The sequence below is a fragment of the Muscardinus avellanarius genome, assembly GCF_963383645.1.
Source record: "Muscardinus avellanarius genome assembly, chromosome: 7".
NCBI classification, from domain to species: domain Eukaryota; kingdom Metazoa; phylum Chordata; class Mammalia; order Rodentia; family Gliridae; genus Muscardinus; species Muscardinus avellanarius.
The window spans coordinates 9864067-9888603 of NC_137793.1; the positions used below are offsets into that span (position 1 = coordinate 9864067).

General features: G+C 42.4%; 1 protein-coding gene across 1 annotated transcript; it reads right to left on the reverse strand.

Annotated features, from left to right (window-relative positions):
* Nucleotides 1-528: 528 nt before the first annotated feature.
* On the reverse strand, nt 529-14058 carry HAVCR2 (hepatitis A virus cellular receptor 2; the record flags this gene model as incomplete). Its single annotated transcript, XM_080698622.1, has 7 exons — nt 529-688; nt 4154-4190; nt 8453-8576; nt 9846-9886; nt 11052-11135; nt 12100-12438; nt 13998-14058. 7 exons carry the CDS (start codon nt 14056-14058, stop codon nt 529-531), a joined length of 846 nt encoding a protein of 281 aa, XP_080554748.1.
* Between the last annotated feature and the right edge of the window lie 10479 nt (nt 14059-24537).

Here is a 24537-nt window from a genome sequence, read left to right on the forward strand (position 1 = left end):
TGTATCCAAGAAGATAAGCCCAGGTTTTAGCACACAATTTTCCCTCCATTTTCAGAAGCCTCACAGACATTTCCTATGCCTGAATTATTTTGCCACTTTAGAGATCTCACAGCAAGAATCTACAACGTTTATTAAAACACATTTAAGCTCTACCACTCGTGACTAGCAGTCTCTGGGTCGGGTAGCCCTTTCTGCTGGTAATCATGTGTCTAAGTTCAACATAGGTCACAACTGAATCCCCTTGTGAGCTCTTCAGAAAATGGAAAAACTCTTCTCCGTAGCTGTGGACAGAACCTCCAAAGCCAGTCCGCTAACATGTCTCAAGGACAAGTCCAGGGTCAAAAGTGAAGGGGCTGGATTCGATGGCAAGGCGACGATCCAGAGGTGTTCAGGATGGCTGCCCGATCCAGAGGTGGTCAGGATGGCTGCCCGATCCAGAGGTGGTCAGGATGGCTGCCCGATCCAGAGGTGGTCAGGATGGCTGCCCGATCCAGAGGTGGTCAGGATGGCTGCCCGATCCAGAGGTGGTCAGGATGGCTGCCCGCCGCCGACAGAGCAGTAGTCCTCACTTGGCTCCTCCAGCTCGTACACGTTCTCCTCGATGGTATAGATGTTTTCCTCTGAGCGCATGCCCATTGCTGCTGCATTGGCCAGCCCCGAGGGAGGCAAGGGGACCACAGTGATGAGTCTACGCAAAGAAAATGTTACATGGGTTTAAGCATTTCTCAAACAACACAGAGCAGAGTTCAGGTTGCTCAGGAGACGGAGACGGTACAGGAGCTTTTTTTTTGGAACCCAGGAGCATTCTACCTCTTAGCTACACCCCCAGCCCCTATTTTTTATTCTTTATTTTTATTTTGAAACAGGGTCTCACTGAGTTGCAAAGGGCCTCACTAAGTAGCTGAGGCTGGCCGCGAACTGATCCTCCTGTCTCAGCCTCCCGAATGCTGGGATTACAAGCCTGAGCCACCACGCCTGGCTCCATGCAGGAGCTTTGATTGCTGTTTGGTGAGAAAGCCATGAAATAATTTGCGGGATGACTTAAGAAATGTGAATTAATCTTAATTTTCATAGGTATAAAAACTGCATTACCCCGATTCTTAGAGATTTGCAGGCTGAAGGGTTTGGGGAAAATAGCAAGGTGTCTGCAACTTCCTGACAAATGGTTTAGAAAACTAAATGTGCACATTGATAAAGCAAAGGGGCCAGGATGCCAAACGAGGAGTGAGGTGAAGGACTCCGCTGTTCCTGGCACTCTGCTTCCAGTTCTTCCACCAGCTTGAGTAAGTTCAGAAGGAAAAAGAAAAAGAAATGAAGCCGGGTGTGGTGGCCCAGGCCTGTAATCCTAGTACTGGGGAGGCCGAGAGAGGAGCGTCGCAGGCTTGAGGCCAGCCTCAGCAACTTAACAAGACCTGTTCCAAAATAAAAAGGAAAATAGGGCTGAGGTTATAGTTTGTAGCTAGAATACCCCTGAGTTCAACCCTCAGTACAAGGAGAAGGAAGAGGAGGAAGAAGGAGAAATTAATGTTATAAATCAAGTCAGACTTGAGTTTGAATTCTCTGTGACTTACCAACTTTATTTTTTATTTTATTTTATTTTTTTTTTACAATAGTAAGGATTGAATTCAGGGGCATTCTACCTCCAAGCTACACCTCTAGCCCTATTTTTTATCCTATCTTTTGGAACAGGGTCTCACTGAGTTGAAAAGGGCCTCACTAAGTAGCTGAGGTGGGATGTGGTGGTGCCTATTTGTAACCCCAGCATTCGGGAGGCTGAGACAGGAGAATCACAGTTTGTGATCAGCCTCAGCTACTTAGTGAGGCCCTTTGCAACTCAATGAGACCATGTTTCAAAATAAAGAATAAAAAATAGGGCTGGGGGTATAGCTCAGAGGCTAAATGCCCCTGGGTTCCATCCCCAATACTGCAAAGAAGAAGAAGAAGAAGAAGAAGAAGAAGAAGAAGAAGAAGAAGAAGAAGAAGAAGAAGAAGAAGAAGAAGAAGAAGAAGAAGAAGAAGGAGGAGGAGGAGGAGGAGGAGGAGGAGGAGGAGGAGGAGGAGGAGGAGGAGGAGGGGAGGAGGAGGAAGAGGAGAAGGAGGAGGAGGAGGAGAAGGAGAGGAGGAGGAGGAAGAGGAGGAAGAGGAGAAGGAGGAGGAGGAGGAGAAGGGGAGGAGGAGGAGGAAGAGGAGGAAGAGGAGAAGGAGGAGGAGGAGGGAAGGGAAGGGAAGGGAAGGGAAGGGAAGGGAAGGAAGGAAGGAAGGAAGGAAGGAAGGAAGGGAAGGGAAGGGAAGGGAAGGGAAGGGAAGGGAAGGGAAGGGAAGGGAAGGGAAGGGAAGGGAAGGGAAGGGAAGGGAAGGGAAGGGAAGGGAAGGGAAGAAACGGTCTACGAATTTGCGGAAGGCCTCAATAAGTATCTGAGGCTGGCCATGAACCTTGATCCTCCTATCTTAGCCTCCCAATACTGGGATTACAAGCGTGCCCCACTATACCTGGCTCCAATTTTATGACAAGGACACATTGGGGCAATTTTTACTTTCATTCAAGAAGTATTTGTTATCCACTGGGTTATATGCTGTTCTGATAGTTGGAGATACAGCACTGAATGAAACAGGAAAATCCCATAGAAGTTATACATTAGTAATCATTGTGTCTCAGAATCCTCATCCATAAAATGAGATTGGCGGGGGCCTGTCTCACAGGTCTGCTGGGAGCAGTAGCTCATTAGTCATTAGTATTGATTACTGAGAGGATCAGGCACTATGCTAAGGACACAGTTGTCAGCACGGCAGACAAGCTTCTAATTTTCCGTGGAGTTTACAATTTATAGGGAGAGATGGACATTAACCACATCATTTCACAAATAATAAATTGATGCCTGCCAGTATTACCTATAAATATTAATCATATTTCCGAGTGTCAGCTCTAGTGAAGACTATTGGCACTGATGAGACATTTCATTTGACTTTGAGTTTTTTACTGCACATTATTTTGTCTTTATATTTTACTCAGTGTAAAATGACCAGTGGAATACGCAGTATTCAATAGACAGTCATTCTTCTCAAAATATGTTTTCTTTATATACCAAATGCCGCTAAAACTGTACAATTTAGGGATAATTAAACCGTGCCCCCTTGGGAATGGATGTATGCATTAGAGTCAGGAGTGACGAAGAAGACAGAAACCTGCAGTTCTCTGCCCTGACTGCTCATTAGAGCCACCAGTAAAGCTTTCAGGACAATAGCTATTGTGTGGGTCTCCTCCCTGAGATTCTAATTCCATAGTTCTGGGCTTTTTCTTGAATCAATATGCTTAAGTGTCCGGGTGACCCTAACACATGACCAATGCAGAAAACATCTGTGCTGGGTGGGCTACAGAAACATTGAACATAGACTCTGGTTTCTTTCCTTCCTTCCTTCCTTCCTTTCCTTCATTTATTTACCTTTTTACTAATTCCCATACTAGGGACTGAACCCCCTGGTGCTCCATCACTCAGCCACGCTTCCCGACCTTTTTTAAATGTTTTATTTTGAGACCAGGTCTCCCTAAGTTGCCCAGGCAGGCCTGGAACTTGTGATTCTCCTGTCTCAACCTCCCAAGTCCCTGAGACTGCATGTGTGACGCCATGCCTGGCTATGTTGTGGCTTTCTATTTCACGTTAGTAACCTGTGTTTACTTTGTTCAGCCCAGATCCTAGATATAGTAGGTACTATATCAGCTGAAAGTTCCATTCATTGAAAAAAAAAAAAACTATTAATATAGAGATAAATGAGCATTTCTTTCTGGGTAGTTCTGGAGATCGAACCTAGGAGTATTCTACCTCGGAAAGACCCTATTTTATTACTTTATTTTGACACAGAGTTTCACTAAGTTGCTGAGGCTGACCACAAACCTGCAATCCTCCTGTCTCGGCCACTTGATAAATGGGCATTTCTTAAGGCTAAAGAGGTAAATTTTATACCTTAGGAAGTAAGGAAACTAAACATAACAGGCAGTAAGCAGAGCAGCATGCCAAGTTCATGTTCATATTTAGACCTTGGACAAAAGAAGTGTTAACTAGGATCCCGAAGCCCCAGGTCGAAAGCCCTAAGAGCAAAGAGCAAAGCTCTACAGGAGAGATTTCTCTCTCCCACCTCTGCAATTCATTTGTCTTACCTTGAATTCTGTAACTTCTTTTTCCTATGAAAGTACCCTAGGTGAAAGGGGAACGAAAGTTAATAAAAGTGCCTTTATAAAACAAAAGCGATAAGCCGGGCGTGGTGGCGCGCGCTTGTAATCCCGCGCTTGGGAGGCTGAGACAGGAGGATCTCACGGGTTCGAAGCCAGCCTCAGCTACTTAGGCTCTCAGCAACTGAGTGTGACCCTGTTTCCAAATAAAGTATAAAATAGGTCTGGGAGTATAGTTCAAAGGTAGAAAGCCCCTGGGTTCCAACCCCAGTACCACCAAAAATAATTAATTAATTAATTAATTAATTAATAATAAATAAATAAAACAAAAGAGATAATAAATAAAATAGACTCATTTGAGACAATAATTGCTTGGGAAAATCTGATCCCACCTTAGTCTGAATTAAGCCAAACTCCCAATGTGTGTAATAGTTTATTTTTACTTTTGGGGGGGGAGGGGTCTGGGGATGGAACCCAGGAGCATTCAACCTCCGAGCTACACCCCCTGCCCTATTTTTAATTTTTTTTGTAATAGGTTATTATATGGACTGTGCTGGAAAGTGACAAAGATGAGTTGTTATTATTTAACAAATGCTCTGGGGCATCTTCTAAGTTTCCGACAGTTTAGTATGCACTAAGATACAAAGGCACACTGTGAGTTGGGCGTGGTGGCACAACCTGTCATCTCAGTGCTTGGGAGGCTGAGACAGGAGGTTCACAGGTTTGAGGATAGCCTCAGCAAGTAGTGAGATTCTCATCAACCTAGAAAGACCCTGTTTCAAATTTTTAAACACACATACACACACATTATATATATGTTAATATATATATATATATATATATATATATATATACACACATATATGGCTGGGGAATGTATTTCAGATGTTGAATGCCCCTGAGTTCAATCTGTGGCGCCACAAAAAAAATTAAATAAATATGTATAAAAATAAAGGTGAACTGTGAACCCCAATCTGATGTGATCTGATTTAGGTTTTAATATCACCTTGCCAACTATGTGAAGAGAAGATTAGAAGGAAGAATAAAGAAATAGGGAGACAGACAGGCGTGGTGGCGCACGCTTGTAACCCCAGCATTCGGGAGGCTGAGACAGGTGGACGGATCGCGGTTCACGGCCAGCCTTAGCTACTGAGTGAGGCCCTTTGCAACTCAGTGAGACCCTGTTTCAAAATAAAGAATAAAACAAAAATAGGGCAGGGGATGTAGCTCGGAGGTCGAATGCCCCTGGGTTCCATCCCCAGACCCGCAAATAGAAAGAAAGAGAAAGAGAGACAGAGACAGGGAGAAGAAAGAAAGATAGAAAGAAAGAAAGAAAGGAAGGAAGGAAGGAAGGAAGGAAGGAAGGAAGGAAGGAAAGAAAGAGTACAAAGTAGGGCTGGAGGTGTAGCTCGGAGGTCGAATGCCCCTGGGTTCCATCCCCAGACCCGCAAATAGAAAGAAAGAGAAAGACAGAGACAGGGAGAAGAAAGAAAGAAAGAAAGAAAGAAAGAAAGAAAGAAAGAAAGAAAGAAAGAAAGAAAGAAAGAAAGAAAGAAAGAAAGAAGGAAGGAAGGAAGGAAAGAAAGGAAGAATACAAAGTAGGGCTGGAGGTGTAGCTCAGAGGTAGAATGCCCCTGGGTTCCATCCCCATTACTGAAAAGAAAAAAAAAGTATGAAAAAGAAGATTCAGGATTCTCAGGATGAACAGTTTCCTCATTCATTTTTCTAACAATTTTTGGAATAACACATAGAAATCCCTCTCTATCTACTTCAGTTGGTTCTATTACCCCCATGGATGCCAAAATTTGAGGGTGCTCAAGTACCTTAAATTAAATGGCATAATATGTGCATATAACCTACGTACAACCTCATATTCTCTGTGTATGTGTGTGTGTGTGTGTGTGTGTGTGTGTGTGTGTGTGTGTGTTACTGGAGATGGAACCCAGGGGCCATTCTACCTCCAAGCTACACCCCCAGCCCTATTTTGTATTCTTTATCTGAGACAGGGTCTCACTGAGTTGCAAAGGGCCTCACTAAGTAGCCGAGGCTGTCCGTGAACCGCGATCCTCCGGTCTCAGACTCGCAAATGCTGGGATGACAAGCGTGCGCCACCACGCCTGGGCTTCTTATATTCTTTAAATAATCTCTAGGTCACTTACAGTATCTAATACAAAGTAAAATGCTATTTAAATAGTCCTCATACTATATTGTTTAGGGAATAATAAAAATCTGCACATGTTCAATACACATGCAATTTTTTTCAATTTTTTAAAGCTAAAATGGTCAAATCTATGGATGCTTCACCCACAGATATGGAAGGTTAACTGTATATGTGTGAATGAAGGATTTCGTTTTTCCATTTACCCTTTATGCAAACTAGAATAGTCCCTAACTCCTAGGCCTTGGCAGAACTCAATAAAGCAGTGAGTGTTATCATTGCTGCTTAATGTTCTGGACTTCAGAGTTTATGTGACAAACTTCAAACTCTATTGCTATGTCTGAGTAAACCCAGGTAAGTGTGGATGGGAGAATTTCTTTCTCTGAACAGTCCGTTTAATGAAAATGGCAGAAAACATAAATGGTTAAGGTCAGGGCATCCTAGTTTCAAATCTTATATCCATCAATTAACTGGGTGAATTTGAGCAAGTTACTTAACCTTTTAGCATGGTGGTTCTTTATTAGAATAATAGTACCTGTTACCTGAGACAACTATAAGGATTTAATCTACTTAAAGCTCCTGGTAAGTTCAGGCCACAGTTAGGGTAACCAGCTCATCCTTGTTTTCCCCCCAAACTATCCCAGTTTTACCACTGGAAGTTCCATTATCTTAAGGACCTTCTTCAGTTCTAGGGAAAATTATGATGGGCGGTCGCCTTTTACATGCATTCCATGCGTGTATGTTAGTAAGAAAGGCTGCCATAATGTATTAAGCCTCAGCCTCTACCCTAAAAGAAAAGAGAACACATCACAGTGATAAAAGTGTGCTTTGGGAGTGATAGAAATATTTGTATCTTTAGCGTGGTGATGGCTTCCCAGTAACCATCAAACTAAACACACTTTAAATATTCAGTTTATTGTACCTAAATTATACTTCAGTAAAATTCTTTTCATGCAAAAAGACAAGGAACTTCAAACAACTATGTATGCTAAGGACCATGATAGAAGAAAACCAGATCTGTGTTTTTGATTTTGTATATTTTTTTATACTTTTTTCGATTGTTTTTATGGGGCCGAGGATCGAACCCAGAGCTTTGTGCGTGCTAGGCAAGCGCTCTGCCACTGAGCCAAATCTCCAGCCCCAAAATCTGTGTTTTTTTATATTAACATAGTGCAGTGTTAAAGAGCTATGCCCAAGAGACCAAAGATAACAGCAAACACAGGAGGAGCGGTTTATGGTGATTCCTACAAAACCTAGACATTCTCATAAATTAAAAAGATCAAACACCGGGTGTGGTGGCGCACACTTGTAATCCCAGCATTTGGGAGGCTGACACCAGAGGATCGAGGTTCACGGACAGCCTCAGCTACTTAGTGAGGCCCTTCGCAACTCAGTGAGACCCGGTTTCAAACTAAAGAATATAAAATAGGGCAGGGGGTGTAGCTTGGAGGTTAAATGCCCCTGGGTTCCATCCCCACACCCGCACACACACACACAAAAAAGATTTTCAACCAACAATATGGAGAACAGGTACCGAAATCAACCCACTTGGATTTTTTTTTAATATATATACCAGGGATTGGACCTAGAAGCATCCTACCTACAAGCTAAACCCCAAGCCCAATTTTATTTCTTCATGTGGAAACAGGGACTCACTAGGTTTCTGAGAGCCTTGCTACATTGCCGAGGCTGGCTTTGAACCTGCGATCCTCCTGTGTTAGCCTCCCAAGTACTGGGATTACAAATATGCGCCACCAGGACCGGCCACCCACTTGGGTTTAAACTCCATGTCTGCCGCTTAGGGATTCTGAACTGTTGGGCAAGTGATTTACTCTGTCTAAGCTTGACTTTCCTCCAAGATAAAACAAGGCTGATGATACTACGTCTCCAGTGAGGTGAAAATGGTAATTAAAAAAAAAAAAGGTATGTAAAACAGTGAGCACAGCGCCTGCCTGATACAGGGGCACTGAATAATTATTAGGTATTCTATTTTTGGTAGGGTTTAGAAGGACAAATGGGTATTTAGCCAAATCGCCGGTATAAAGTTATACTCCTATTTGGGTTTGTATCCATTCCTATAACAACAGCTCCTTATCGGAGGCAGAGAGAAGCAATGTCTAACAACTTACATTTCAGAATTAAAATGCCAAAGATGAGCACAAGGGCGAGCCCTGCAGAGGCCCCTGCTCCTATGTAGACACCTATCCTGGTGGTTTCCCCAGAGTCTTGGAACTCATCAGCCAGGGGAGAGATCTGCCATGGAAACAAAAAACAGATGTCAAGCTGCAAATGTCCCGAAATCAGCTCTATGCTGAGCCAGTCTCATGACTCGTGATTCTGACATCCCTTTTACAGCAGAAGTCCTATATGGAAGGTATTATGCATTAAGCACCATGGGCGTGCAGAGGTACTTAGGCAGTCCTGAATGTGAAGAGGGGCGGGACAAACACAGGATGCTGGGCACCAGTTGTGAACGCACAGGGAGGAGACTGAGTCAAGTGAATGTAGACTCCTGGGAAGGGCCCCAGAGAGCGAGGATGCTGCTGCTGGCTGTGAGCTTGGTTCCTAGTGGGTTTTCTTTTGTTCTGGGAAGATGGGGATACTCAAATTGTAGTCAAAATAAATCGTTAACTTTACATTTAAATATATAAATTCTTGGCTTTGAGTAGTCCTGATTGGTGACTTGTCCTATGTAAATGAACACCTTTATTTATTTATTCACTTATTTATTTTATTGGTGTTGGGGGGGTTGAAACCAGGAGCATTCTACCCCAGCCCTTTTTTTATTTTTTATTTTGAAACAGGGCCCCACTAAGTTTCTGAGGCTGGTCTTGAACCTGTGGTCCTCCTGTGTCAGCCTCTCAAGTACTGGAATTACAAGCATGAACCATCACACTTGTCTTTAAATGAACATGTGTGTGTGTGTGTGTGTGTGTGTGTGTGTGTGTGTGTGTGTAGTATTAGGGATGGAACTCATGAGTCTTCTGCCTCCAGGCTACACCCCCAAGCTTGTTTTATATTTTATTTGGAAACAGGATCTTGCTAAGTTGCTGAGAGCCTCACTAAATTGTCAAGGCTGTCTTCGAACCTGCGATCCTCCTGTCTCAATCTCCCAAGTACTGCGATTGAAAACTTGCATCACCATGCCCCAGCTTAAATGGACACATTTAAACAAACAACCTTTCTCACTGGGACTGCACTAGAAACAAGAAGAAGGGTAATCTAAGAATCTCAACAGTGTGTACCTTCTACGGTGGTGCAGAGTTGCAAAATTTGAGTAGCTCGATGAAAATGTGTTTTTTTTTCCAGTACTTACCATGTGCTGGACACTTTGCACTTATACCCTCATTCCATCCCTCCAACAAACCCATCAACACGGACAGCAGAGTGGTACCCCTAAGGAATCAGAAGCTAACAAAGAATGAGGGCTTTGCCCTCAAAGAAAGGTGAGGCATGACCTATGTCTACTGCCAAACTTTCTTTACTTTTAGTGGAATACGATGTTAGTGCACACATACTTACTGTTTGATTTTTATCCTGGAAAGTCCCCAGGGTCTGTGTCTCTGCCACACACACAAAAAGAGAGAAGATAGCCAAGAGTTAATATATTTTTTTAAATCTGGGTTAAAGAAAAAAAACCTAATGATGTCATAATCCTATTTAAAATGAATTCTTCCTCTTGGTCTTCACAATGAGTAATCATTGTGAGACCAACAAAATGTACTGCAGGCTTACAAATCAACTTCAGGATGACCACATTTTTTTGTCTAGATAATGAAACCTGCTTCTTATGTTTTATGGAGATTTCTGCCAGGAAGACTTATGTTGAATATGTAGTTTGTTTTGTCCACAGAGCCCTAATGAGTTCTGTAAAAATCCAATAACACTGATAACATTCAGCCATTATATTCTAATTAGACTTTGAAAGACAACAAAAAGAATCATTTTTCTTGCAAAAGTTTGAACATTTACTCATTAGGAGGAACACAGGATATTTGGTTGCTTTCAAATGAAAATGATAACTTATAGCTACCATCCACCAGGAACCGGGCTGTGTGCCAAACACTTAATAAAGTACTTCATTTAGCATTCAAAATAACTATCCTAAGCCGAGAGTGGTGGCACATACCTGTAATCCCAGTACTTGGGAGCTTGAGACAGGAGGATCACAGGTTCAAGGTCAGCCTCGGCAAGTAGTAAGACTCTCATTAACCGAGTGAGACCCTGTTTCAAAATAAAAATAATATAGGACTGGGGGTGTATTTCAGAGGTAGAAGGGCCCCGAATTCAGTCTCCAATACTATGAAAAAAAGAAAATATATGAAAGTGATTATGTTCTATTTATTACCTGCAAGGAATTTAAAACATGAAAACCACAGTGGTAGAACCACCGAGTTAACATGATTCTTAACCACACGTGACATTTTTAACTGGGAATCCAGTTTCTGCTTCCTTGTATTTATTCCTCTTGGTCTAAATGTCAAGACTGTTTTTTTTTAAACTTAATTTCACTATGAAAATGCTTCTCTTTCCAGATGAGGCCATGGTAGAAGTTGCCCTGTTTCTCCTGGAGAACCCACGAGTTGCCTGGGTGTAGGCAGCAGTGTGGTAGGGATGAGATGGTAATAAAAGTATATAAATGGAGAAGTTTCCATCTACCGAGCACTTATGCATCAGGCATGGTGCTTAGACACCAGTTAAGACTTTCTCCTATGTCCCCTGTCTTACCTGAGCCATGTCCCTCGGTGGTAAGAGTCCTGGATAGGGCTCTAGTAACACCTCTCTGTGCGGTCGGAGCAGGGGTGACCTTGGCTAATGACAGAAACCAACAGTAAGGGATGAGGCTTCTCTGAGAGCAGAGAGCTTGTTTCAGGAAATCAAAGGAGCAGCAGAAACAATGAGAAAGATGGTCAGTGAAAAGAATCGCATCCTCACCCTTCAAGCCTACGGGAACACCCGTGCCCAGCTTCTGAGCCTACAGGAACACCTCTATTCCATCTCCAGGCCTACCCCAGCACCTCCACCCAGCCTCTGAGCCTACCCCGACACATTCACTGTGGGTATATCACACACTACACGTGTTCAATAGAGTTACGATGCAGTCATTATTGTTACAGCCTAATTATCAATAGACATAAGAGCCACACACACACATGGCCACACTAAAGCTTTCTATAAAACATCTCACAAAACCCCTTCCAGGGTCCTCTGTGGCAGGTTATTATTATCACATTTGATAGAGGAGGGGATCATGGAGTTCAAATAACTTGCCCAGAATTTCACACTTACTAAGAAATTGAGTCCCATCCACAAAGCATGTACTCTATAAATCTTAAGACATACACATACGGCCCCCCTCTAACACACACACACACATGCAAATGCAGAATCCAGTGGCTCACCACCCTGACTGTGCCTGGAGCGGACTTTGTAAAAAGCTAAACACTCAGACACCATTTCCAGAGTTGCTGATTTCTGTAGGTTGTGGGTGGGGCCCGAGCATCTGTAGTGGTTAAAACAAACAGACACACAAAACCTCTCCAGGAAATACTAAGGGGCAATTGGAGTTTTCAACCACTGATCTGTCTTCCAATCTGTGGACCCTAACCATGGGTAAAACATATTGAAATCTCAAGTAAGGCCTGTTCAACTTAAGGTCTTCAGAGCCCACCCCCAGGACTGTAATCAGGGGGGGTCAGAGGTGATAACAATCAGTAACTTTACTATGATCCCTATGTGAACCACGCATCAAGAAGGCACGCATAGTTCTACTTGCCCGGTTTGATGATCAACTCCAGTTCAAATTTGTCATCATTCATTGGACCTGGAATTTGGATCCGGCAGCAGTACGTTCCACTGTCATCTTGAGTCACATCTTTTATGGTCAGTGACACATCTCCCTTGTGGAAATTCCCCGTCAGCTGGTATCTGCTGGATTTCTTGTATTTCACCATCTTTTCATTAGTGCTGAGCAACAGCTCGTAACATTCAAACACAGGGCAGGAGCCCTTGCCCCAGCACACAGGTATAAGATCCCCTGAGGTGGGTGGAGTGTAGCTGCAGGGCAGGTGGGCATTCTGACCCACATCTACTATGTGCACCCCTTCCAAAGACCCTGAAAAGAGAGAAGAAGAGCAAGTCCCCCAATGAGCTCCCCTTTCAGGAAGACTGCAGCTATTGATTCCTAAAATAAAGACGGAGACATTGCTATTGTCCTGTTTGGAGGGCAACTCACAGTGTAAATGATTGGCAGGTGTCAGAATCACCGGCAAGCCTTGTTAAAGCAAGTTGTGGGGTTCAACCACTGTAATTTCTGGCCCAGCTGGTTTGGGCCAAGAATGTGTGTTTCTAGCAGTTTCTAGATATTGTGAGTCCTAGATTTTTACTTTCAGAACCAACACTTTCAGAACTAAGAATTATGGACCAGTTCTGTGATCATGAGAGGAGACACAGCTTATGTCAACTGAGAATCACAAAAGTCATTGTCCGACAGGAAAATGGTCCACCCTTCAATCCAGGGTCAACATACACCTCTCTCTCTTACCCCAAAATTCTTTCTTCCTTATTTATTGGGTTAGGGAGTTATTGGGGATTGAACCCAAGGGCATTCTACCTCTGAGATATACCCCAACATTTTTCCTATTTGTATTTTGAAGCATTATCTCCTTAAATTGCCCAGGCTGACCTCGAAAGTGCAATCTCCCTGGCTCAACTTCCCCAGTACTGGGTTTACAGGCGTGCACCTCCAAGCCCAGTTTCTGCTTCTATATTTTTCAAGCCGAGACACAGTGAATAAACACTGTAAGCCAAATAAGAAGCTTGTGTATTTGAAACGGCTCACAGGTTATTTTGAGGTGTATAGTAAATTCCTTTATAATACATATGCATAAGTGGACATATAGTTTTGTATATATACACATGCAGCTCTGTACAGTGAAACACACAAATGGTATAAAAGGTATACAAAAAGTGTCACTGGCTCTGCCAACCTGTCTTCATTTCTCCGCCCTGACCCCCCCCTTTTCCTGGAGCCTGTATCTTAAGAAATGTGATATACACCTATTCCTTTGCAATGTGTACACACAAATCAAAGCCTGGTGAGCATTAACCTGCTCTTTGCTTTTTTTTTCAACAGCATTATAACTTGGAGACTTTCTTTTTTCTTTTTTCTTTTCTTCCTTCTTTCCTTCCTTCCTTTCTTTCTTTCTTTTATTTATTTATTTATTTTTTTTTTTGCAGTACTGGGTATGGAACCCAGAGGTATTCTACCTTCGAACTACACCCCCAGCCCTATTTTTTTATTTGTTATTTTGAAACCGGGTTTCACTGTGTTGCAAAGGGCCTCATTAAGTAGCTGAAGCTGTCCGCAAACCACAATCCTCCTGTCTCCTGTCTCAGCCTCCTGAATGCTGGGATTACAAGCGTGCGCCACCACGCCCGGCAACTTGGAGACTTTCTCTATCAGAATGCTCAGTCAGGTTCACGATGTGTGCCATGGCTATCACATTCATTTCCCAACCATCTCACTTGTGGACACTTAGGCTGCTCCCAAACGTGTGCGAGTACAAACAACGGAGTAAAGAACATCCTTGTGTCTCTCTCTCCCTCTCTCTCTCTCTCTTTCCACACAACACCATTCCCCAAGTGTAAATGCCCAGGCCCCCACACACTTACTTGTAAATAGCAGTAGTGACAGCAACAGCAGGAAACAGTAACAGAAACTATGTGAAAACATGGGTTCTTCAGAGAATAAAAATAAAGAACAGCTCTGTTGAGGCACAGTTTTCACTCTCCAGCTGAGCGGGCTACTTCCACTGTCTCTTTTCCCCACAGTGTGCGGAATGCCGCCTGCCCTCTAAGGTGTGCTATCTCTATCAATGCTGCTGAGTCTACAGTCACATCAAAAGAAGCCCCAGTTCCGTCGGGCCACACCACACATATCCTGTAGGCGTTCTGATATGTATTCTACTACATCAACAAACAGGAAGCTGGAGTTAAGAGGAAGAGCAGCGTTAGTTATGGCAAGTTGAAAGAGTCCTCTTAGAGCTCAGATGAACGAAGCCTGAAATGGACCCTGATGACTCCTCTGGTTAACGAGGAACATAAAATGCAAACATCGTTCATTCAATCTCATCGACCCATCCACCAGTCTGTGGCCGGGAGCCAGGGAATAGAACTTGGAAGGGCGTGTTCCTTAACCTCGCATTTCCCAGTGATGTCCACCTCAGTCATGAGCTCAATACTCGCCCTGGTCCTAACACAAGCTAGGCTACATCCTATCACCTTGTTGGATCTGTGCTTCCTCATTTATAAAATGTAGAAAACGGAGAAAAGTGTGTTGGATGATAAATGCAAGGCCCCATGCTCTAATATCCTGCTTTTGACCTTCAAACTTTCCAACTCTTCTATCCAGCAAGTCATATTCCTTTCCGAGATGCTTCTTTTCTCCTACGGTGGAAGAAATTGAGGAGACCATGATATTCTCTTTTATCTCACATAGACAAAGCCTCCTCTCTTTCCTCAGGCCAGAGGGCTCCAGGCATGAACTGTCAGAAAATGTTGAGTTCCATGTCAGACCCAAATACCCTCAGCCCTGGGAGAGTGACTTTTATCTGGATACCTTAAAAACCAAACCTTCTTCTCAAAAGGGAAGTGAGCTCACAGACCGAGTGGTTTCTGAAAGCCCAGGGGCCTTTCGGGCTGCCTTTCCCTTCTCCGTTTTCACGTCGGTCACCTTTATGCCATTAAACACCTTTAATGTAATTACCCAGCTTGTTTAACACGTGTGCTTCCACAGCACCACAGAGCCATTGTTATTTAGGAACTAATTGTTAAGCTCTTCTCTTGGCACACCAGGAAACTGAGACTCAAGAATCACTTGTCCACAGCATGTGACTGGTCATTTGAATATGAAAACAAGTCCCCAGGTGCCAAAGTTTTTTTCACTATAAATGATGTCACATGAATTTAATGTTTGTCTCTAATATTTCTGCCCACATGGCTAATAGCAACCTGCAAATGCTCAGATATAAGTGTAAGATTGAGTGGATTAAACATGGGGCCCAGAGTCATTATTACTGTTAATATGACCTTGGGCGAAGCTCTTAAAAGCACCAGCCTCCATTTCTGGCTTTTATTTTGTTTATTACTCTATTTTCTGTTCATCTCCAAAACTGTTAGTGAGACCCGCTTTACAAAACATCTATAATTTATTAACTTATTAAAGTCTAGACATGAAAGAGCCCAGAAATTCATTCTAACTCTTCCTTTTATTCTGTGTAGGGGCCTTTTTCTCAAAATTGTCATATTCAATTAACTTTTACTTTTCTAGTTTGTTGTTGTTTTGTTATTTGTTTGTTTGTTTGTTTGTTTGGAGTGGTACTAAGGATCGAGCTCAGGAATACCCTACCACTGAGGTATATCCACAGCCCATTGTATTTTATTATTTTATTTTATTTTGAGATAAGGTTCAATCCCTTCCACAGAACAGACTAAAATAACTTTTTATACAACTATTCATAGCATCCTCATGTTTTTTGCCCATATACATGAATATTGTCTAAAATATGCTGTTTTTGTACCAGCTAAGCCCTTCTACCACTGTTCCTGGATGAGTTATTTCTTGTGTGTTTTTTTAAACATTTAACATCTATTCCATTCTCTCTTTGTTATTGTAATGAAATACCTGAGACTAACTAACTTATAAAGTAGTTTACCTAGCTCACATTTCTGGAAGTTCAAGAACACAGCATTGTCAGGCAATTAGATAGAAATGAGCAGATCAGGGCAAGATTAGGATGGACCCAGAAAGAAATTAAGCAAGCCCTCATGAAAGGAAATATGGGGACTCTCTGCTCAGCTGTGGTTAGAAAACCACAGTGATATCAGGAGGCTAAACTTACTCACCCAACCAGAGTGTGTTATGGTTTAGATATAGAATGTTCCCTGAAAGATTTCGTGTTTTGATCAATGTTCAGATTTGATATAATTAAGACATCAGGGTTGCAATCCCATCAGCGGATAAAGCCATTGTAGTGGATTTATTGGGTGGTAACCTAGGCAGGTGGGGTGGAGCTGGAGGAGGTGGATTCTGGGGGTGTGATTTAGGGGCTGCATTTGTGTCTGAATCTTCTTGCTTGCTAGGTCTCTCTTGCTTCTGGCCTCCGTGATGTGAGAGCAGAGCCCTTGCTCTCTCCCTCTCTCTGTTTTCTGCTGCCCTTCCCTGTACTCCGCAGACTTCACTCAGCCCAATAAGGACTAAATCTCTGAAATCTCCAGAACTGTGAGCAAATAAACTTTCCTTCTTATAAATTGTGGTGGTCAGCCGGGCGTGGTGGCGCACACTTGTAATCCCCGCGCTTAGGAGGTGGAGACAGGAGGATCACAAAGGTTCGAAGCCAGCTGTGCTGGCTTAAGAGACCCTGTTTCCAAATAAAAATATAAAAATAGGGCTGGGAGTGTAGCCCAGAGGTAAAAGGAACCCCAGTACCACCCCCCCAAAAATTGTGGTGGTCAGTTGTTTTGGATTATAGCAATGAGGATGCTAAGGCACAGCCTCTGGCCACTCTAGTACCACTTACATTGCCACTTTAGACATCCACACCTCCATAGGGTTCTACTTAGGAACTGACGAAAAGTTTCCAACACTGTGAAAACAATACAGACACTAAGCTGTGATATGAAAAGAGATCGTGACCTCCCCAAATGCAGATACACAAGGGGGACGTTTCCAGACTGAATAAACTTGCCCCCTGGAGAACTTACTGCCAGGGAAGCAGCCCATGCCAGACCCTTTTCTTGGAATGTAACTTCCTTATCCCTTTGTTATCATGGTCTTCCCTTAAGCTATACCCCCACTTTCTTAATTAAACATTTTATGTTCTCCTATTCTTTTTTTTTTTTTTTTTTTTTGGTGGTACTGGGGGTGGAACTCAGAGGCTTTCTACCTCCGGGCTATACTCCCAGACCTATTTTATATTTTATCTGGAGACAGGGTCTCACTAAGTTGCTGAGAGCCTCACTAAGTAGCTGAGACTGGCTTCGAACCTGTGCGATCCTCCTGTCTCAGCCTCCCAAGCGCTGGGATTACAAGCGTGCGCCACCATGCCTGGCTTATGTTCTCCTCTTCTTAATCATGCTTTCCATTTGAAATTTTTCCCACAGGAAGAAACAAGAATGGAGAAAGAGCTTACTGCCCTCTAATGAGCATTTCTAGATGAGATTATCATCCTCACAGAGGACATCAAAATGGTGGAAAAGTGTGCAAGAAGGTGAGACAAGAAGCAGAGCCAGGGGAGGGGCTAAGCTTGCTCTGTAACAACCCTCTCTCAAGAACAGACTCGGGTTGCCAAGCATGGTGGCACATGCCTGTGATCCCAGCACTTGGGAGGCTAAGACAGAAGGATTGCAGGTTGGAGCCAATCATCCAATTAATAAGACACTTTTTCAAAATAAAAAATTTAAAAGTCTGGGGGTGTAGTTTGGAGGTATAATGCCTCCAGATTCAATCCCTAGTACCAAAAAATAATAAAAAAAGAAGTGACTCAGGATTCCATGAGACCTACCTTAAGCCCTTTCCAGGTGATGTCCCTACTATCTACTCAATTTCTACAGGCGCCCAGCTCTTAAAGGCCTCACCATCTATTTCACTATGTTGGGGACCATGTTCCAATACACAAACTGTTGGGAGACAAACCACTTCTAAGCCACAGCAGGGATCGTGTTCACTTGACCCCAAATTTGAAGCAATATTGAAAGCTTATAATAAGAAAGCTTGTTCTGATCCCTCCAGGTCTGCTCCATTTCTTCCACCTACCCTTTAGATTTCTTCTTGTATATACCCAATTAAAACACAAAAAATGAAGTATATTCTACTCTTCTTAATTACACAAAATAGTATATCCCACATGCTTTTAGCACCGTGTATTTTCTTTTTTGCTGTTTTATTTTCTGAAGTATTTTAAAACAAATCAAAGACATGCTATGTCACCCTTAGATGTTAGTGTGCATCTTTTAAAAAAAAATCATGAAAATTCAGGTGTGGTGTTTTATGCCTATAACCCTAGCACCTGAGAGGTCAAGATAGGAGGATCACTTCTTTGAGGCCAGCCTCAGCAACTTAAGGGAAACCATCAGAAACTTGGACTCTGTTTCAAAATAAAAATTAAAAAAGAACTAGGGGTGTAGCTCAGAGGTAAAATGCCCTTGGGTTCTTCTCCAGGACCCTTCCCCCTAAAAAGTCATGGAAATTCTGCCAGATAATCATAATAGGATAAATCACACTAGACAAATAAAAGTAATAATGTTGAAAGCTGGGCGTGGTGGGCATGCTTGTAATCCCCGCGCTTGGGAGGCTGAGACAGGAGGATCGCCCGGAGGTAGAAAGCCTCTGGGTTCCACCCCCAGTACCACCAAAAATTTTTTTTAAAAAGTAATAATGATGACTCTCTGCACCTCATATTTCAGTCCATAATCAAGTTTCTCTAATTGGTTAAGAAATGTTCTATTCCAATTGACTTGTTCAATTCAGACCGAACGTCTCTATATTGCAGTTGGTTGGAATATCTCTAATTCTCTAAATCTCCCTTGTCTTTTCATTCTCCCTGCCACTGATTGATTATACAAGCCAATTGTCCTGTGGAATGGTCCATATTCTAGGTTTATCTGTCTCCTTGTCGTGTCTTTTACTATTCTTCTTTTCTTTGTTTTTCTTGCAAATGAGATTTAGCTCTATAGGTTAAGTTAAATTCAGGCTTGACATTTTGGGAAAAATACTTCACAGCTAGTCCTCTTCACTTTCATGTTTCATCATGAGTGCCTGGTTGTCCTACATTCAGAGACCCCAAAATCAACCAGCCTGGAACTTTCCTTGTTAATGCTTTTGTTGTTGTTGTTGTTGTTTGTTTGTTTTTTGTTTTGTTTTGCAGTACTAGGATTTAACCCAAAGGCATTCTACTCCTCGAGCCCTATTTTTCATTTTTCATTTTGAAACAGTCTCACTAAGTTGTTGAAGGTCTCCCTAGGTAGCTGAGGCTGGCCGCAAACCTGCAGTCCTCCTGTCTCAGCCTGCCAAATACTGGGATTACAAGCATGCACTACTGTTTCTAGTTTTAAAATCTCAGACTTCTGAAAGATAGCCTCTATGCTCCAAATGGAAATGTTAAAATTACACGATAAAAAATAACTAAGAAGCCACTTAACAATTCTAAAGTGGAAGTTATAAAATTTGACTCAGGTCAGAAGATAGGAGAAGGAATGTTATCAGTGAGATTACCTGGAAAAGCTCAATCCGATCAGAACCTGTTCTACATGACAGGGAGATGCAGTGGAGTAGGTGCTGGGGAATAACACACCAGCATAAAGGTGGGGTCTCTCTATGTTAATTTGAATTGGTAATAAGCCCTTATTTCAGCCACAACATATCAATTAGATTACATAGACCATTAATCTCAGAGACACAGAGGCTAGATATTAAGGGTATAAGGTTAAAGTAAGCAATTTAAAGCTAGAGCTTCTGACTTCCAAATTGCAATTAGCCTCGTGATTTTCATTTAAAAGTGTTTGTTACATTGTGTTTTTGTACAAATATTTAAAGACCTTGGGGTTTTTTTCTTATATATTTACTGTAGAAAATTATGAAAAATAATGATAAAAATACATTTTAAAATGTCAAGCCAGGCTGTGTGTGGTGATGCATACCTATAATCCCAGTACTAGGGAGGACAGGAAAATCACAGGTTCGAGGCCAACCTCCGCAATTTAGCGAGGCTCTCAGTAACTTACCAAGACCCTGTTTCAAAACAATTAATAGAAATAGGATGGGGTGTAACTAGGAGGTAGAATGACTCTGGGTTCAACCTCCAGAAGAAAGAAAGAAAGAAAGAAAGAAAGAAAGAAAGAAAGAAAGAAAGAAAGAAAGAAAGAAAGAAAGAAGCCAAGTGAGACTTAATGACATACACTTACAATCTCAGTACTTGAGAGGCTGAGATAGGAGGGTTCAATGCCAGAGCATAGTTACTTCGTGAGACTGTTTAAAAAAAATAAATAAGCTGAGGGTGTAGCTCAGAGGTAGATTTCCCTTGGTTAAATCCCCAGTGCCACACAACTAAACAGACAGAAAAGCCATAATTTCAGTACCAGGAAATAACTTCTTTCAACATAAGTCTTGTTTCATATTTCTGTAAACCTCTAGAGTTGTACAAAAGTGAAACTCTTGTTAATATCAGTACCACCCTCTGACACATTACCCGAATGTTAAGTCTCATTCCTGGACAGCTGTGAAAATCATGAACATATGTGGGATCTGAGAGAAGACAGAAAACATTTCTCTGCATTCCCATTAAATCTCAACTCATCAATTCATAGAACACGCCTCATATGGAAGTACTTTCATTCGTGTGGTCTCAGATCTCTCCTTTTTTTATCAAGTTACTTTTAACATTTTCCCCCACTGCTAAATCTCTGCACTCAGAGGACTGGTTCAGTCCCTCTAGATCCTGGACATACCTGGAGGGAATTATTTTAGGGTTTTCAGAATGACCCATTCACAAAGACAAATGAATTTCTTCCTCGCTATTGACCTAGGAATCATTCAGTGCTAAAATAATGGGAGTTAGTACAGGCTATAAGAAAATGAGAAGCCTGTTCAGAATTTGGGGGTAAGGGAGGAAAGACATACACAAACCCAGATTAAGGAGAAAAGAGCTAATTTTTTTTTTTTAAAGAAAGGCAGACTGCCACACGCAGCACCTCATTTGGATGTGTCTGGAGTCTTGGAAGCTTGACTACCTACGTTCTCCTACAAATGGACCTTGAGAGCTTGTTCAAAGGTTCTAGCAGGGGAGCGCAGCTGATCCTATACCCTTAACTGAAGACTGGTCCTTCTCTGTCCTGGGAAGGTCATTCTCTTCAACAAAGCACACAGCTTTGGGAGGGGCGCACATGGAGTGGTGAGGGAGGAAGGGGAAACCCACCTAGCCAGCCAGGTCAGCCGAATCAACCCTGGGGAGCCAGATCGCCCTCACAATCAAGAGCTAATCTTTTAATGCTCAGATGTCATTGCATGTCAACAAACTTTAGAACTTTCAAGAAGGTTGAGGAAATAGCTCAGTGGTAGAGCATTTGCCTAGGGTAAGTGAGGCCCGGAGTTTGATCCTTAGCACTACAGCAAAGACAAAATCAAAATAGATAAAAACATCAAAGAATAAAAATAAATTAATAGAAAATAACTTTCAGGAAACCATAAACTCACTTAAAACACAAAATAAGATACCAGAACCTGATGAAATAGGAACAGGAAAATGCTCAGGTAGTGAATTTAAAACAACCACTTTAAGGAAACTCAGTAAGCTTTCAGAAAACAGAGAAGTATTTCACGACCCTGAGAAGTTTAACAAAGAGATGGAAGCAAGGGTCTCACTGAGTTGCTGAGAGCCTCACTAAGTAGCTGAGGCTGGCTTCAAACCTGCGTGATCCTCCTGTCTCAGCCTCCCAAGCGCAGGGATTACAAGCGTGCGCCACCACGCCCGGCTGGAAGCAATTTTTTAAAAATCAAACAAAAATTAATGAGCTAAAATATCAACAATATTAAAAACACAATATGAGGCAGCAATTGCAGGATATGTCAAACAAAAGAGAGCTCAAAAGACAGGCTATTTGAAAGTACAATGGTTGAAGATAACACAAGGATGAAGAGGGACCTGGGGATATAGGCCAGTGGTAGAGTACTTACTTAGCATTGTGAGGGTTTGATCGCCAGCAGCACACACACAAAAAAAGGAGTAGAAGATAGAGGAGGAAGAGAAATTAAGGACGCATATGGAAAATTTGTGGCAGTTTTAAAAGAGTAAATATACAGGCTTCAGGAATTCACAAAGGACTTCAGAATGCTAAGGGGAGAGAAGGCTTATTCAATGAAATAATAACAAAAAAACCTTCCAAACTTATGGAAGGATACAAATATCCAAGTTCAGGAAAATTAAAGGTCACAAGTCAAATTTAACTGGACCAAGTCTACTCCAAAACATCTTATAGCCAAGCTACCAAAGGCAAAAGATAAAGAGAAGATTCTTAAGCCTGCAAGAGAAACAAAACGTAACATAGAGGTTTGTCCCCATTTGCCTGGCAGCAGACTTCTCAGTAGAAACTTTACAGAACAAGAGAGAGTAGCATTTTTTTTTCGCAGCACTTAAGGAAAAATTCTGTTGCTTAAGAATATTATACCCAGCAAAGATACCCTTTAGAAATGAAGTGATAGCCGGGCGTGGTGGTGCACGCTTGTAATCCCAGCATTCCAGAGACTGAGACTGGAGGATCACAGAGAGCCTCAGCTATTTAGTGAGGCCCTTTGCAACTCAGTGAGACTCTGTCTCAAAATAAGGAATAAAAAATATAGAACTGGGGGTGTAGTTCAGAGGTAGAAAGCCCCTGGGTTCCATAACCAGTACCACCAAAAAAAATTTTAAAAAGATGCTCTGGCCAGGCATGGTGATGCAAACTTGTAATCTCAGTACTTAGGAGACTGAGACAGGAGGATCACAGGTTCCAGACCAGCCTCAGCAACCTAGTGAGGCCCTCTGCAACTTAATGAGACCTTGTTTCAAACTAAAAGATGAAATGGGGCTGGGGGTGTAGCTCAGAGGTAGAATATTCCTGGGTTGAATCCCCTCTATCTCCCCAAAAATGATAAATCTTGAGAGATATCTTTAACCTAATTTAAACATTATAGAATGCATCATATGCACGGATGTACAATTTTTATGTCTTAGGTATCGGTTAAAATATATTTAAATTAAAAAATAATTTATAAAACTGTAATGCACTTCAGAAGAAATGGGTGCTGTGCAGCAAAAAACAGACATCTACTAGTGAGTCCCTCACTCAGAAAGGGACAAGGCAGAGAGATAAGGAAAGAGTCCCACCCCTCCAAATAAGTATGTATTTTTTTACAAAAAAATTAAAATTTTTAAACAAATTCATTTTACTAATGCAGTATTCCCCTCACCTCCCCATCGGTGCATTGTAATAATATTTTGATGAAATTCAGAGAGATAGAGGCACCCATGCATACAGTACTACTTGGGTCATCCTCCAGTCCCCACCCCACTCCCTCTTCCTCTGCACCTTCCTGAACTAGACAGGAAGTGATGGGAACCGAAGTCCGTGTATGACATCATTTCCCTCAAGGTGTTTCTCTTTCCAAGCCTTCATCTCCCCGCTCAGCTCCCTCAGTCAGGTCCCCTCCTTCGCTCCACTAAGATTTCTCCTCCTCCGTCTGGAGTCCCTCCTGTGTTCCGATTTCTCCCTAGCTTCTTCCTCGTATGAGGGAGAACGTCCGACCTTTCACTTTTTGTGACTGACTAATCTCCAATAATATCATATTCTCCAGTTCCATCCATTTCCCTGCAAATGACATAAGTTTGCTTTTCTTTATGGCTGAGTAGAATTTCATTGTGTATATATCCCATAATTTTGTAATCCAATCATCTGTTGATGGACATCTCAGCTGGTTCCATAGTTCGGTGATTACAAAATGTGCAGCTATGAACATAAATATCCATGCATTCCTATGGTAGCCTGGTTTCAATTCTTTTGGACAGTACTCAGGAATGGCACAGCTGAGTCATCGGGTATGGTATTCATTTCTATTCTTCTGCAGTGTTTTTTTTTTTTTTTTCTTTTGTGGTACTAGGGATGGAACCCAGGGGCATTCTACCTCCGAGCTACACCCCCAGCCCTATATTTTTTCATTCTTTATTTTGAAACAGGGTCTCACTAAGTAGCTGAGGCTGTCCACAAACCAGGATCCTCCTGTCTCAGCCTCCCAAATGCTGGGATTACAAGCATGCGCCACCATGCCTGGCAGTGTTTTTGTTGTTGTTGTTGTTGTTGTTGTTGTTGTTGTTGTTGTTGTTGTTGTTTTGGGGGGTTGCGGGTCTGGGGATGGAACCCAGGGGCATTCTACCTCTGAGCTACACCCCCTGCCCTATTTTTTTTATTCTTTATTTTGAAACCAGGTTTCACTGAGTTGCAAAGGGCCTCACTAAGTATCTGAGGCTGTCCGCGAACCTCGATCCTCCTGTCTCAGCCTCCCAAATGCTGGGATTACAAGCGTGCCCCACCACGCCCGGCCGGCAGTGATTTTTAACTTACAAGGACATGCTCTTCACAACACTGAGGTGATAATAAAGAGCTGTTGCTTTTATAGAGTGTGTAT